General features: G+C 48.7%; 1 protein-coding gene across 1 annotated transcript; it reads right to left on the bottom strand.

The window, feature by feature from the left end:
- Window positions 1-110: 110 nt before the first annotated feature.
- Tmem160 (transmembrane protein 160) lies at window positions 111-2,819 on the bottom strand. Its single transcript, NM_001106227.1, has 3 exons — window positions 2,431-2,819; window positions 1,372-1,464; window positions 111-447 (listed from the first exon to the last, which is right to left on the bottom strand). The coding sequence occupies exons 1-3, from the start codon at window positions 2,636-2,638 to the stop codon at window positions 182-184; spliced, it is 567 nt and encodes a 188-aa protein (NP_001099697.1). The 5' UTR covers window positions 2,639-2,819; the 3' UTR covers window positions 111-181.
- Window positions 2,820-14,598: the final 11,779 nt, after the last annotated feature.

The raw sequence follows: 14,598 nt of genomic DNA, 5'->3' as shown, positions 1-14,598 counted from the left end.
GGCTTGGGAGCAAGTGCCTTTACCCACTGAACCATCTTGCTTCATCCCCATTGGTTGACCTCTTCTCCCCGTCCCACCTCCCCAGATAACAGGAGCTATCACTCAAGAGTCTTGAACTGCTGAAGGGTCAGGTTTTAATGTCCCAGTCATCAGGCCCAGCCAGTCCCCACAGCCCTGCTGTTTACTCGGGGGGTGGCCGGCCCGCTTCATCTGGGCCTTCCGTACTGGCTGCCCCATCATCCTCAGGCACCAATTCCACGTCCAGTTCCAACTGGCCCATGTAGAGACCTACTGCGCAAGCCCAGAGCAGACTGGCAGCCAACACTGCCCCTACACCAGCGGCAGCACCAGCAAGCGACAGTTGCATGGGTCCCCGCAGTGCTGCCAGACCCACCGCATACGAGGCTCCGCCCCACACCACGCATAGGCCACCCAGCAGGAAGAAGCCTGTGGAAGAAGGAGCAGTAGTCAATAGTTACAGGGTCCAGGGTATCCCAAGGGGCTACCAGGGTGATGGGTGGGGAAGATGAGTCAGTACGAGCACAGGGCCGAGCAAGGCTTCTAACATCAGCCAGTGAGGCTGGAGGAGTGTCAGCTAATGTAAGGCTTACTCGGGCAACTTAGACTGTCTCAAATTAACACGGCAGGAGTGGGGCATGGGGTGGGGGTGTGGCTCCCAGGTTAGGAGCACTCTTTGCTCTTGCAGATGGTCTGAGTTCAGTTCCCAGAACCCACATGGTGGCTCATGACCATCTGTACCTCCAGTCTGATGGGCTCTGGTGCTTTCTTCTGGCTTCATGGGTACCAGGAAATCACATGGTCTCCATATACACTTATACACATAAAATAAAAATAAATCTTAAAAAATCAAAAAGGTTGGATCTTTCAATGAGGGGCTGGGGGCGTGGCTCAGTGGTAGAGCCCTGACTAGAATCCCCCAGTGAGGGGCTGGGGGTAGAGCACATGGCTAAAATATTCACCAGCAAAAGGCTGGGGACGTGTAGCTCAGTGATACAGCACTTTAGTAGGCTAGTTTCCTCCTCATTAAAACAATAAATAAATAAGGCAGACAAGGGCTCAAATACATGAGTTTTTGTAAAGGCAAGTATCTGGGACTTGGAGGTGAAATCTAATATCCAAAGGGTCTGGTCTGGGTGTGTAGACAAAGGTGTACACATAAGTCAAGGCCACTTGGACACTGTCTGGAGGACTCCTCACAATGCCGATGGAGGAGGTGTAAGAGGGGCTTACATCAGTGAGGCAAGAGAAAAGGGAGTGCTCTCCTTTTGCAACTGTTAGGGTAGGAGGACTCAGAACTGGAGGAAAAGGGGTAGGGTTCCCCATTTCCCATAGGGGATGCTCTGTACTCACCATAGGCAGCTTCCCGGCCCATGTCACTCTGCATGAAGGAGATGACCCCAATGCCTGATGCCAGAAGTCCATTTCGGAACCAGGAGAGAAAAGCTGCAGGGAGTTGGAGGGTGGAGCTCTGTATCAGCCAAGCCCTGTTTCCTAGATCCCCTCTCACCCTATACAGCCACAAAAGTATTCTAGATGTGCATCCCTTATGGGAAGTCCCATTCAAGTCCTTTTTCTTTACCCTTCTGTCCCAGACACTCAAAATCTAGAGCATGAATTGAAGACGTTCAGTCTGAGGATAGAGTCTTCCCAAGTTGGCTCACTTGTGCATCCTGTGGTCTTCCCTCTCTCTCCCTCAGACCTCTGGGACAAACTTCTCCACAGAGACCTGCCTCTAGCCTCCTCATTCCCCTCCGTGGTAACCGCTCCTACCTGGCATGGTCTCATCCACCATCTCCTCACCGTTCAAGTCCGAGTGTTGCCAAATGGTTGTTCCCACTATTAGCCCCATCCTATACCAGCCAGGCTTCAGGCTCTCAAACCAATGCCTTGTTTGAGATTCCTCCCCCTGCAGCCCAGATCACCTCTCCCTCCAATCAGCAGCCACCTTCTCTACCATTGGTTAAGCGCTGGTCCAATCCAGAACTTCCCCTTCTTCTGCGGGTAGCCACACTCTTGTTTTATTCCAAGTGGTCCCCTCTGTCTGCAATCCTAACCGATACCCCTGTCGCAGGCAAACTTGTTCCCTCCCAGCTGCCTCTGGAACGGTCTCTCACCTAGGAAGTGTGGTGCTGCCAGCTACTTCTCCTAACCGTAACACCCCCGCCCCCTAATCCCTGCTGAACCCCATTAGCCAGGACCCAAAAGATGGTGCCCTATGCGGCCAGGCTGCAAAATCTCCTACCCACCCCCCAACACTGTTTCCCTGCGCTCACATGAGCAAGCTGCCCCCGCTGAGCACAGGCCCTGTTCCCAGCAGATGCTTGCCTTACTCTCGCCGCCCACTCCCACGTGCACACAGGGAGTGTCCTTCTACTTGTATCGCAAACGACCCCGGCCCCTGCCACTGACCTGTCTCATGTGCCTTGCGGAGGAGCCAAGCGTCCGCTCGATCCAGCTCGGACACCGGGGGCGGCGAGGCTCCTGCGCGTGGACCGTGGCCGGGGGCGAAGGACCCGCGTGCACCCCCGCTGCGGGGCCGCTGAAGCGGCTGCAGAGACCCCCGGAAGCGCAGGCGGGCAAGGCGCGCGACCCGAGCCCACCACCAGCCGCCTCCCATGGCTCGCAATGGGGCCGCGACACGCGCTCCGCCCCACGGACCTACTGTAGGCTGGAAGTCACATCACTCATGAGAAACGACGCGGCCATTGGTGATCTGCCCGCAACTCAATCCCGGAACGCAATACCTATTGGTGTATCTGGCTGTGTCTCCACCTCAGTTATATGTGCCGGTAGTGTGTGACCCACCTTATTTTTGTCATCAGACTACAAATCCCAGAGATCAATGCACGGCAAGCTGTTCGACCTGCAAGAGGGTATGGAGCAATGTCTGCTGGGACTTGTAGTTTCAAAAAATTACTGCTCTCCACAGCCGGGAAACAAAATTTGTATTAGTTGCTTAAACTAGTTGCAAAACTCTAGTAAACTCACGGAAACAACTGCCAGTTACCTCACTAAAGAGGACACACAACTATTTTGTCGTATTCCTCTTCCGTTTTTCTTTTATGCAGATGTTAATAAGATGCCATTTCTGAAAATTCATTCCTGCCCTTACACTCTTTCCAAAACATTATTACCGCTCTAACCCCCGGTACTGGGAATCAAACTTAGTAATAGTGGCAGAGAGAGTGTTTAATGGAAAAGAGACGGCAGAGAAGCAGATGAGAGGGCAGAAGCAACAGATTCGAGACCTGGCAAAGACCCTGTTTTCAAATTGGCATCTTTAATTATGATGTAGGACTGGTGGACTGAGTCCTGCGTTCTCTGGGATCCTATGTGTGAAGAATAATGGATCTTTTTCAGTATGCTTTTACCTATTTCCTCAGGCACAATTAGTTTGTAGTCAGCTGTCCTCCATCATCTCTTATGACACCTAGACAAGGACAGGTGTTTGGCCCAGATCACATCTTCTGTCTGGTCAGAGTATGGGATCTCCTGGGCAATCAAGGATGTGAGGCGCCCAATTTTTAGGGCCACCCCATGGGCTGTCTTGTTGCCCTCTGGGATGGACTTTAGTCCTTCTGTTGGACCGGAAGGACCACCACCAAAGATCCGCTCGTCCCCAAAGACCACCGACACCAAATTCGATGCAATCAGCAAGAGGACTTTTATTCCAAGCACGCTGGGGTCCACAGTCCTACGCCACGTGGGGGTAGAGGGCTGCGGACCCCGGGTGCAGAATCCGGACAGCTTTTATACGGTTTACAACAAAGCCCGCACATCGCAAACCAATCATTTCATTGCATCAAGAGCCTGAGGGGCCTATCTTACGCCCTTCCACCTAGTTCCATACAGAGAGCGGGCTCAAGAAATGTGACCTTTTACCTACTTACTGGCAGAGAGCAGGGTCTGGAATTTGAGGTATTTAGGGCTTCTTAGGGGTGAGATAGCATTTTAGCATTTCTAAACTGACTTCTCGGCTGCATTTTTTATTCTTTCACTTTTATTCATTGCCACTTCCTTCTGCTGTCAGAAGGCCTCTCTCTATAAAATAGTCCCACAGACATCAGCAAGGCACACTAGGTATCTGTGTCTCTTGTCTTTTCTCAGCTCAGGAGTGGCTCCTCACATAGGATCTTGGTGTTTGAGACCACACTGCCCCAGCTACCTCTGTCCGTCCTGAATGAGGCTGTGGCCATTGATGAACCATGTTACCTCTGCATCCATCAAGGGAGTATTTTGGTCCCGTGGATGTGGGCCAAAATGTCATGCGGAGGCTCATAGATCCAGGTCAGGGTCAGGCAGCAGGGCCCCTAAACAGTTATCCTGGGGGCAATCAAGAAGAGAGGCTGGTAATGTGTCTTCTGGCATCTTCTTTAACCAGGAGGATGTTGCCTGTTGCTGCACTGATGTGTAAATAAGAGCGGGGGTGGGGGGGGGAGGGGGGAGGCAGAGGGTGGGGGGAGGGGGGAGGCAGGGGGGTGGGGGTGGGGGCTTCTGACAAAGGGAGGTCACCTGTAGTTGGCAGAGTAAGGCCTTCTTAGAGAAAGGCACAAAGGCACAATAGTGTGAGTTTTTCAGAGCCTCTAAGAAGTCTTGACGATGTTTGTTTGTTTGTTTGTTTGTTTCTGTTGCCACCGGACAGTCACTTATAAACGGATGAAGAGACTTTATCTTCAGGTTTTAGCAAGACAGAATGTTGAACTTTATAATTATCAACAAAAAAGCTGGTAGGTTTCCCTTTTACTTTTAGGGTTACCCTTGGCTTGGGAAGGGGGCACTTTTGATCTTTAGCACACACCCCCCCCTTATCTCCTCCTTCTGTGGCTATCCGGTTAGCAGCCATAGCCAAACCTGAAGACCTGGCCTGGTTAGTAATTCCAGTTCTCAGGGGGTAAAGGCAGGAGGATATCCTTGACTACAGAGGATGATTCAAACCAGCCAGGGCTATACGACCCAGTGTGGAAATAAGAGTGGTAGAAGTGACTGTTGGAGAAGGGTCCTGTGCACTCCCTCCCCATCTAGATATAGTCTGGACATGTGCATTGCCACAAGCATTGAAGAATCTCCCCTGCCAATGTGGTGTGAAAATGCTCCCCAGCCCTCTCTGATTGGTTAATAAAAGGCTGAACAGCCAATGTCAGGGCAGGGGAGATAGAAAGGCTGGACTGACCAGTTCAGTCAGTCAACCAGGTCTCAAGGGAGGGAGTGAGGATTAAAGAAAACAAGAGAGACAGTCAACATTATAGTATGACCTCACCACATGCTGAGGCGGGTTTAACTTTTTTTTTTTTTTGTTTTTTTGTGGAGTCTGCTTTTATATCATTCTAGGTACATGCGAAGAATATGTCCAGTCCTAAGGCATAAACAAAGTGATCAAGTGAAAAAACAAGGCACCAAAAGCTCTCCACACTAGACTTCCCATTCCAGTCCAGGCCCTGAGGTAGAAGGGGCGGGGGAGTTGGCTATGAGGCAGGTGAGTTTACAGGAGAAGAAGCAACATGAGGCAGGTAGAGGAAGAAGATGGTCACCATGAGAAGTCACCAAGGGAGTACTCCATGAGGCCAGACAGGTACCGCAGAGGGAGCCTGAGAGAGACTAAATTCAAATAACTCGGGGTGGGGGTGGTATTTGACTGGGAAGCAGCTAGATAGCATAGAGGGTCAGGAATATCTGCTCAATTACTGTGCTTAAAGCTTGTTGAGTCAATCAATAGGTCTCATCTCCATTATTTGGGAGCGAGCCAGGTTAGAAAAAAAATGGCACCTTTAAATTTCGTCCTTTAAATGACTCAAGCTGGTAGTGTTATATTCTGGAATTCTGGATATTCTGTAAGGGAGGTTAGCCACAATGCTGTGGGACACATAACCCAGCCTGTGGTGAGGAGAGGAACTGAAGTCCCAGCCCTGAGCCAACTCCCACCTCTCACACACTGGAGAGGACAAGACCACCCCAGTCCTTGCCAAGTGTCTGAATAACTGCGACCCACCCCTGAACTTCAGGAGAGGCACCACAGCCACCAGGCTTGGCCACCCTGGATGCTGACTCAGGAACCGTGTGGAGTAATATGGGCTAAGAGTGATTTCCAGTTGATAAATTTGAGGACAGCTATCTGAGAATTATCCATGGTAGGAGGAGAAAAGAGAGTAAATGAAAAAGAAAAAGAAAGAAAGAAAGAAAGGAAGAAATAAAAAGAGGAAAGAACATTGCTGTGGGTTTTCTTCAAGCTATTTGTATTTTGATGATAATTTTGTTTTTCTCAAGAGGAGCAGCCAATCACATGTTCAGGATCTCCTGAGAACCTTCTCACCATTTTAACTGGTCAATAAAGGCTAGAGCGAGTGATTGGCTGTGGAGGGGAAAGTGGAACTGGAAGTTCTGGAGGGTGGGGGCAGGTAGAGAGGCAGAAGAGGACTAGAAGGGAAGGAGAAGAGGGGGAGGATCGGGAGGATGGGGAGAGGGAGGAGAGGAAGGAGGAAGAGGGGGAGGAAGTAACCATGATGGAGCAGAACCATGTGGCCAGGAGAAACCACAAGTAGCAAAGGGTCTTACAGCTGGGGAATACGTTAGTACAGTATTAGATCTGCCCGATCTAGCAAAGGGTCTTACAGCTGGGGAATACGTTAGTACAGTATTAGATCTGCCCGATCTAGCAAAGGGTCTTACAGCTGGGGAATACGTTAGTACAGTATTAGATCTGCCCGATCTAGGCTTATGTCCTTTAATAACTAGGCTATGTGTTTTTATACGGGTTTGTTAGGTATGGCAGAAGAGAGCGTTGATTGCATTACCATAGAGCACATCTAGCAGCAGACACATCCGGGAGGGTCCAGAGCAGACACAACCCTGACTGAGCTGGGGGGGGAAAGGGGATCGAAGGGGTCCAGGTGCAGCATCAAGGTACAGAAGGAACAGGTAACCCAGGTGGTTAGATTATACAGGAACAAGCATCCCAGGCCCCTCAGCTAGAAAGTTCCCGGTAGCTCCGCCGGGCATGGCGGCCAGGAGGGCCCTGTGACCGGTAGGAACGGAGGGATACCCCAGAACCTGCACGCCAGCTGCACCGTGACATGTTAAACAGGCACCTCAGCCCAGGATAAAAGCTTGGTGGGTGGGGGTGAGGGGGGAAGGGCGGAGGCGTAATAGGAAGGACCTGCGGCAAAGCTCCTGTGGCTGGAGTTAGAGGCGGCCAGGAGAACCACAGCAGAGTGACGCGAAGGAGAGGATTAGCCGGGTTCCAGAGGTCTTGCAGAGCATGATGGGAGCACTGTGTATATATCCCCAGTATTCAGGCTGCCACGGAAAGCCTGATGGATGCTATGAAAGTGTGGTACACCCGTGGGTTAATGAGACACTGTGTAGTCCAGGCTGGCCTTGAACTGGATCCTCCTGCCTGAGTCTCAGGAGTGCTGGGATCATAGCCTCGGAGCATCATGTCCAGCTCAGGACACTCACGATATCTTGCTCCTTCATCTGTTACTTGAATTTCTCTTCTTTTTGAGACAGGGCGTCACATAGTCCAGCTTTGCCTTGAACTTGCTATGTCAGCTCAGAGAACAACTCTGAATGCCCGATTGTCCTGCTTTTCCCTTCTGAGTGCTGGGATTATAGGCTTGCAGCTCCATGTGGGGATGGAGTCCAGGGCCTGCTAAGCAAGTGTCCTATCAACTGAGCTACAACTCCAGCTTGGCTCAAGGTCCTTAATTCAAGTGAGGAAGGGCTGGGAGCTAGAAAGAGGCCAGCCTTGAGGGGAGGACAAATGGACACCAGATACTCTGAGAGCCGAAAATACCAGAGAACATTTTTCCCATTCCTTGGCTATGGAAATGCTCTGGTTCGTGCCTATAAGGAGGGAAGAAGAATCATCATCTGAATGCTGGCAAGGGTAAGGCAGAGAAAACAAAACTCCCTTAAAGAGATATACCTGGGGGGTTGGGGATTTAGCTCAGTGGTAGAGCGCTTACCTAGGAAGTGCAAGGCCCTGAGTTCGGTCCCCAGCCCCGGGGGAGGGGGGGATGTGTAAAAAAACAAAACAACAAAAAAAAAAACTTTGTCAATGCTCTAGTTGAAAGAGCGTACCCCTAAACGGGGAGCCGAGTCTCTCGCTCCGATCTCGGGGTGGGGTGCCCCCAGGAATCACCAGTAGCCATTCTTTTTTTTTTTTTTTAAAGATTTATTCATTTATTTTATATAAGTACACTGTAGCTGTCTTCAGACACACCAGAAGAGGGCATCAGATCTCTTTACAGATGGTTGTGAGCCACCATGTGGTTGCTGGGAATTGAACTCAGGACCTCTGGAAGAGCAGTCGGGTGCTCTTAACCGCTGAGCCATCTCTCCAGCCCCCTGTTTGCCTTTCAAGTAACAATATATGTGTATGTGCATCTGTGTGTGCACGTGTGTGTATGTGCATGTGTGTATTATGTGCGTGTGCGTGTGCATATGTACGTGCATGTGCATATTGTGTATGTGCATGTGTGTGTATGCATGTGCATGTGTGTGCATGTACATGTGTGTGCGTGTGTGTATGTATGCAGGCTGGGCTACATAATAAAACCTGTTCACAATAGGGTAGCAGTGGTTGGAGATGGATGGCTAAACAATTATGACTGTGTATTGCTTTTACTTAGGACCTGTTCCCAGTACCCACATGGCAGCTTGCAACCAATGATCATTCCAGACCCACAGGCTAAGAAGCCCTTTTCTGGCCTGTGAGGGCATGAAGCATGTACATGGCAACATGGCATGGGTTGTACAAACCCTGTGTTTAAACTGAGCATTGCATAAACCTAGCATTGGTGGCAGACTTGGCAGGAATTCAAGAATTCAGAGCGATCCTGCGCTACATAAAATAAGCAAGTCCGGGGGATTCGGGGGTTGGGGACATTACAAAACAAATAAGCCAGGCCAGCCTGGGTTAAATGAGATTAAAAAAGAAGAAAAAGAAAACAGATGTGTGTGTGTGTGTGTGTGTGTGTGTGTGTGTGTGTGTGTGTGTGTGTGTTTCCCTCTGTGTGTGTAGAACTAGAGTTTCATAAAGGTTGCTCATTGTCAGAGTCTGGATGTGCAGGGCCGGACGTGCCTGAAGGAGAGCCAGAGATAGGACTTGCCAAACCAGCTATCAGCCCCAAGGACACTGACCATCCTTCCTTCCCCAAGGACACCCTCCCCTTCCTTCACCGCCCCTGAGTGAGATGAGCTACCCTACCTGCCTGCCGAGCTGCTAGATAACACGTACTCCTTGCTGATGTAATTTTGCGCCGAAAGTAACTGTGCACCATTTGAATTGACCAATCATGTGCACCCGCGCGAATGCCCCTAACCTCCCCTATATAAACCCCCGAGTTTGGAAGCTCAGGGTCGATTCCTCTGTCTCCTGTGTGAGATACGTGTCGACCCGGGATCCCGCTAAGACCTGGGATCTCGTTAATAAAGCTACCTCTTGCTGTTACATCAAGAATGGCTCCTCGTGATTCCTGGGGGCACCCCACCCTGCGATCGGAGCGAGAGACGCGGCTCCCCGTTTTGGGGTACGCTCTTTCATGTGTTTCCCTCTGTGTGTAACCCTGGCTCTCATAGAACTCAGAGTTCTGCCTGCCTGTGCCTCTGAAAGGAAAATTATACAGATTTAAGGTTTAAAAATATGAAATTAAAAGAGTAAGTTTCAAAATTCACAGACTCCGGACTAAACACTGTGAAAAGCAAGTCCAGGCAGCCCCGCCCTGCCGCTAGGACTAACAGACCATAAAGATAAAGAAAAGGAATGCAGGAACCAGCCGGAGTTATCAGGACTGGCCCAAACCATCTGGCAAAAGGGCACCTCCCCCAGCTTACTCATAGTCACACCTTAACCAGATGTCCATCAAACCCTGATACGCCCCTAGCTCCTAAGATCCTGTACGCTCCAGTCCATAGTACTCTCCCGCAGTGCTGTAATCTCACTGCCATGTTTAAATGAGCCAATCACTTATAGCCGCACCAGAAATTAGCCAATTGTGTGTAACCGCGCCAAACCCCCTAGCCTTCCCTATATAAACCCCTGACTTTTGAGCTTCGGGGTCGACACCTCTGTCTCCTGTGCAGGATACGTGTCGACCCGGAGATCCCCGTAATAGATCTCCGTAATAAACCTCGCCTTTGCTTATTACATCCAAAATGGTCTCTCTGTGTCTGGGGTCCGAGATTTCCCGCGACTTTAGAGAGGTCTCTCTTCGGGGATCTTTCACCTCCTGAGTGCTGGGATTAAAGGCGTCACCAGCACTGCTTGGCTCTCTTTGGACATTTTAATGTGGCCCTGGACTGGTTCTCCTGTGAGAAGCAGCTCAGAGAGCATAGGAGAACAAAGAGGAGCAAGTCACACATACAAGACCATTGTCACTCCACTGCCACTGCAAGGCTAGATTGTGCAGGAGCCCCGTGACTGCACCACAGAGCACACAGGACCTTACCAACCCTTCTGTTGCTATGATAAAGTGTCATAACCAAAGCAATTTATAGAGGAAAACGTTTATTTTGGCTCACAGTTGTAGAGGAATAAGATTCCATCATAGCAGGAAGGCACAGCTGCAGGTACAGGAAGCTAAGAGATCCCATCTCAGCCTTAAGCAGGAAGCAGAGGGAACACGAACTGGAAACAGGGTGAGACCGTACACTCTGGAAGCCCTGCTCCCAGTGATGTTCTTCCTTCAGCAAGGAAACTTTCCCAAACACAACCACCAGTGGTAATTCTGTGGGGGCCAAGCATTCAAATACCCAGGCCTACTCTGTGTGTATATTGTTATATATGTGTGTATCTCATTCAAACCACTAAACACAAGACTTAGCAAACATCGCAGCTGCCTCTTGGTATCCCAGGGAGGTTGTGCCAAAAAGGAATGTTTACAGATGTGTGAATTTTGTGGCCTTCAGAGAAGACTCAAGTTTTTCCTTCCTTCCTTCCTTCCTTCCTTCCTTCCTTCCTTCCTTCCTTCCTTCCTTTCTTCCTTCCTTCTTTCCTGCCTGCCTGCCTGCCTTCCTTTCTCTCTTTCTCTTTCTCTCCTTCCCTCCCCTCCCCTCCCCTCCCCTCCCCTTCTTTCCCCTTCCTTTTTTTCTTTGTATACAATGAGCATAAAAACTTAAGGCCCTGGGGCTGAAGAGAGGGTTAGGTAGTTAAGAACTACCTGGGGGGTTAAGAACACTGACTGGGGGGGGGGGGCTGGGGATTTAGCTCAGTGGTAGAGCGCTTACCTAGGAAGCGCAAGGCCCTGGGTTCGGTCCCCAGCTCCAAAAAATAGAAAAAAGAAAAAAAAAAAAAAAAAAAGAAGGCTACCTGGGACCCCCGGTGGCGGGCACGTGCTACCAGGCAGAGTAGGATGATTAAGTGCCAAAGCTCAGCTGACTGGGAAATAGTAGTGCTGCAGAAGCCAACAATCCTAGGGACCCCCCACACACACCCAGTATGAGCAAGGTGTGTAAAGCATGTCCCCACACACACACCTCCTCTCATAGGGAGTTCTCAGCTTGAAAGACCCGAGGAGCGGGGAGACCCTCACCCACCCCCCAAGAAATCACGAGAGACCGTCCTTGCTGTAAGCACACAAGGTTTATTGATAGGAACCAGTCCACTGGGGTTGAGACTCGTATCCCATGCAGGGGCAGAGGAGTTTGACCCCAAGTAGCTGGGAGAAGGGGTATTTTTTTTTTGTTGTTGTTCTTTTTTTTCGGAGCTGGGGACTGAACCCAGGGCTTTGCGCTTCCTAGGCAAGTGCTCTACCACTGAGCTAAATCCCCAACCCCGAGAAGGGGTATTTAAAGGAAGAAACCACAACCCAAGGGGTAGGGATGGCGTCATTGGAAAATGTCGAGAATACCAGTGAAAAATCACAAGGAGAAGCTTCCTGTTTCTCAAGATTGTTTAACTTTATGGTCAGCCAGTTCCTGGGAGAAGTTTGCTGCTTCTCAAGATTGTTCTTTAAGATTTTAATCTAACTTTATGGTCAGCTAGTTCTTGGGAGAGAGTTGCTGAACCGACTGGTGTAATTCTTCTGCTCTAAACTTTTGTCCAGAGGGGGGTCAACCGTAAAATTTCTACCTTTCAAGTCAGAAACAAAAACAAAGTGGCTACACACATCTTATATATTTAGACCAAACACAATTTTCTTACTTTTTCTAGTTGTAATTTCAAGAGAAGAGCACCTTGTCACCTGTTGAAGCCAATAAACACAACCACAGAGACTTTTCTAGGAGAAACAACCATCAGCTCCCTACCATAGAAGCTGAGAAGCTGCTGGCCCCTGTAAGAGCAGCTGTGCAGACAACTAGCTCCTGACAGGGCTTCGCCAGCTGTGCTAGACTCCCGGCTACAGGGGCAGGGCCTCAAAGGCCAATAGAGACTGCTTTTTTTTTTTTTTTTCTTTTTTGAAATGAGTTAAAACTAAATCAAGGGGTGAACCTAGATAAAATTTTAATCTTTTTTTTTTTTTTTTGAACATGAAACACAGAACATTAAAGCAATGAGAAACAAAAGACACAGACATAAACTGACAGACATGGACAGATTGGTGCACCAAGGACAGACAATAGACAGAGAGGGGAGAGAACTAGATGATGTCTCACCAAAGGGACCCAGATATCCTACCTAAGGGACCCAGAACCAGAAATAAACATTTCTCCAATAGGAGACAGGAGGAGGCAGGACGTCTCCTGACCTCCTTCTTTCCCTAGGAGAGCTCCAAAAAAGCTTAAGCTCATTTTCCTTCTCTTTGACTAAAGCATCCTTGGAGAGCTGGGGAGGACTGTTTTTCTCAAACCCATGCTCTCTCAAGTCTAGGGTGTAAACTGTCTCTAGTCAGGGTCCAAAGACTAAAAGCATCTATAAGAATTATCTTTGCGGGGTTGGGGATTTAAGCTCAGTGGTAGAGCGCTTACCTAGCAAGCGCAAGGCCCTGGGTTCGGTCCCCAGCTCCGAAAAAAAAAGAAAAAAAAAAAAAAAAAAAGAGTTATCTTTGCGACTATACATGGACTGACCCTGGGCTCCAACCTCATAGGTAGCAATGAATAGCCTAGTAAGAGCACCAGTGGAAGGGGAAGCCCTTGGTCCTGCTGAGACTGAACCCCCAGTGAACAGGATTGTTGGGGGGAGGGCGGCAATGGGGGGAGGATGGGGAGGGGAACACTCATATAGAAGGGGAGGGGGAGGGGTTAGAGGGATGTTGGCCTGGAAACCGGGAAAGGGAATAAAAATCAAAATGTAAATAAGAAATACTCAAGTTAATAAAGAAAAAAAAAGAATAAATATTAAAATATTTAAAATAAATTAAAATAAATAAATAAATATTAAAATAATTTTAAAAAGAATTATCTTTGCTTCTCTAGATTTTAACATAACTCTAAAGAACAGATACACAAAAACATTTTACCATTACCTTGTCCCTTTTTACAAGGCTTATTCACCACTGGCCCATTTTCATTCACGTGTGCTTTCAATTCCACTGGTGTCCTTCACTGTATCCCGCTTACTGGAGCCCCACTTTGGGCACCCTTTGAGCAAGGCAGCTCAGTCAGTCATCAGGTTCTCTAGGGCAGGGGTGAGGGTTAAAAAGAAAAAAGACAGACAACATTTACTTTTTTTTTCTTTCTTTCTTTCTTTTTTTTTTTTTTTTTTTTTTTTTCTTTTTTCTGGAGCTGAGGACCGAACCCAGGGCCTTGCGCTTGCTAGGCAAGTGCTCTACCACTGAGCTAAATCCTCAACCAATAGACAATATTTAACATGATTCCAGCCAGTTCTAAGGCTGAAGAGGGTTTATTTTTTTCCAGTCTGCTTTTATACCACTTTAATTACATGCAGAATAATAAGATCAGTTCTGGGTCAAGGAACAAGGAAAACAATAAACAAAACCTTTCTTTTTTTTTTTTTTTTGGTTCTTTTTTTCGGAGCTGGGGACCGACCGAACCCAGGGCCTTGCGCTTCCTAGGCAAGCGCTCTACCACTGAGCTAAATTCCCAGCCCCAACAAAACCTTTCTAGGGGCTGGTCAAGGTGACCAAGACAAAAGGAATGCCACACACCTCAGTCTCTGATGAGCCTGCTTTGAGTTTACATTAACTCAAATGTAAATGTTCTTTTTTTTTTTTTTTTTTTTGGTTCTTTTTTTCAGAACTGGGGACCGAACCCAGGGCCTTACTACGCTTCCTAGGCAAGGGCTCTGCCACTGAGCCAAATCCCCAACCCCAAATGTAAATGTTCTTAATCTGGGCCCATTTCCTGAGTCTTGGCCCAAAGTCAGAATCCTACTTAAGCTTACTTTTTTTGTCCTGGCCTATTGTCAAATTCCTGCAGAGGGGCTTGAAGCAAGTGGGCCCTAAAAGGCTCTCCACAAGAGGGGCCTGGGTTTTTTTTTAGCACCAACATGAGACACAGAACCACCTGTAATTCTAGTTCCAGGGGATTCAATGCTCTCTTCTGGCCTCCACAGACATTGTATGCGCCTAGTGCACAGACATACATGAAGTGAAAACACTTATAACACGCAAAATAAATAATCTTTTAAAATGTATGTAGGTATAGTTTTTGTGCATGATAGTGCAGTCCCCACAGAGGCTA

This window comes from Rattus norvegicus, chromosome 1, assembly GCF_036323735.1.
Source record: "Rattus norvegicus strain BN/NHsdMcwi chromosome 1, GRCr8, whole genome shotgun sequence".
NCBI classification, from domain to species: domain Eukaryota; kingdom Metazoa; phylum Chordata; class Mammalia; order Rodentia; family Muridae; genus Rattus; species Rattus norvegicus.
The sequence above is the reverse complement of the archived record's forward strand: the minus strand, read 5'-3'. Positions and strand labels throughout refer to the sequence as shown.

Excerpts from the sequence above, each read along its gene's own strand:
- Tmem160 (NM_001106227.1), bottom strand. The coding sequence starts at position 2,638 with ATGGGAGGCGGCTGGTGGTGGGCTCGGGTCGCGCGCCTTGCCCGCCTG. Across the intron at positions 1,465-2,430 it reads CCGCAAGGCACATGAGACAG|CTTTTCTCTCCTGGTTCCGA; the intron begins GTCAGTGGCAGG and ends AACTCCCTGCAG. Across the intron at positions 448-1,371 it reads GGGCCGGGAAGCTGCCTATG|GCTTCTTCCTGCTGGGTGGC; the intron begins GTGAGTACAGAG and ends CTTCTTCCACAG.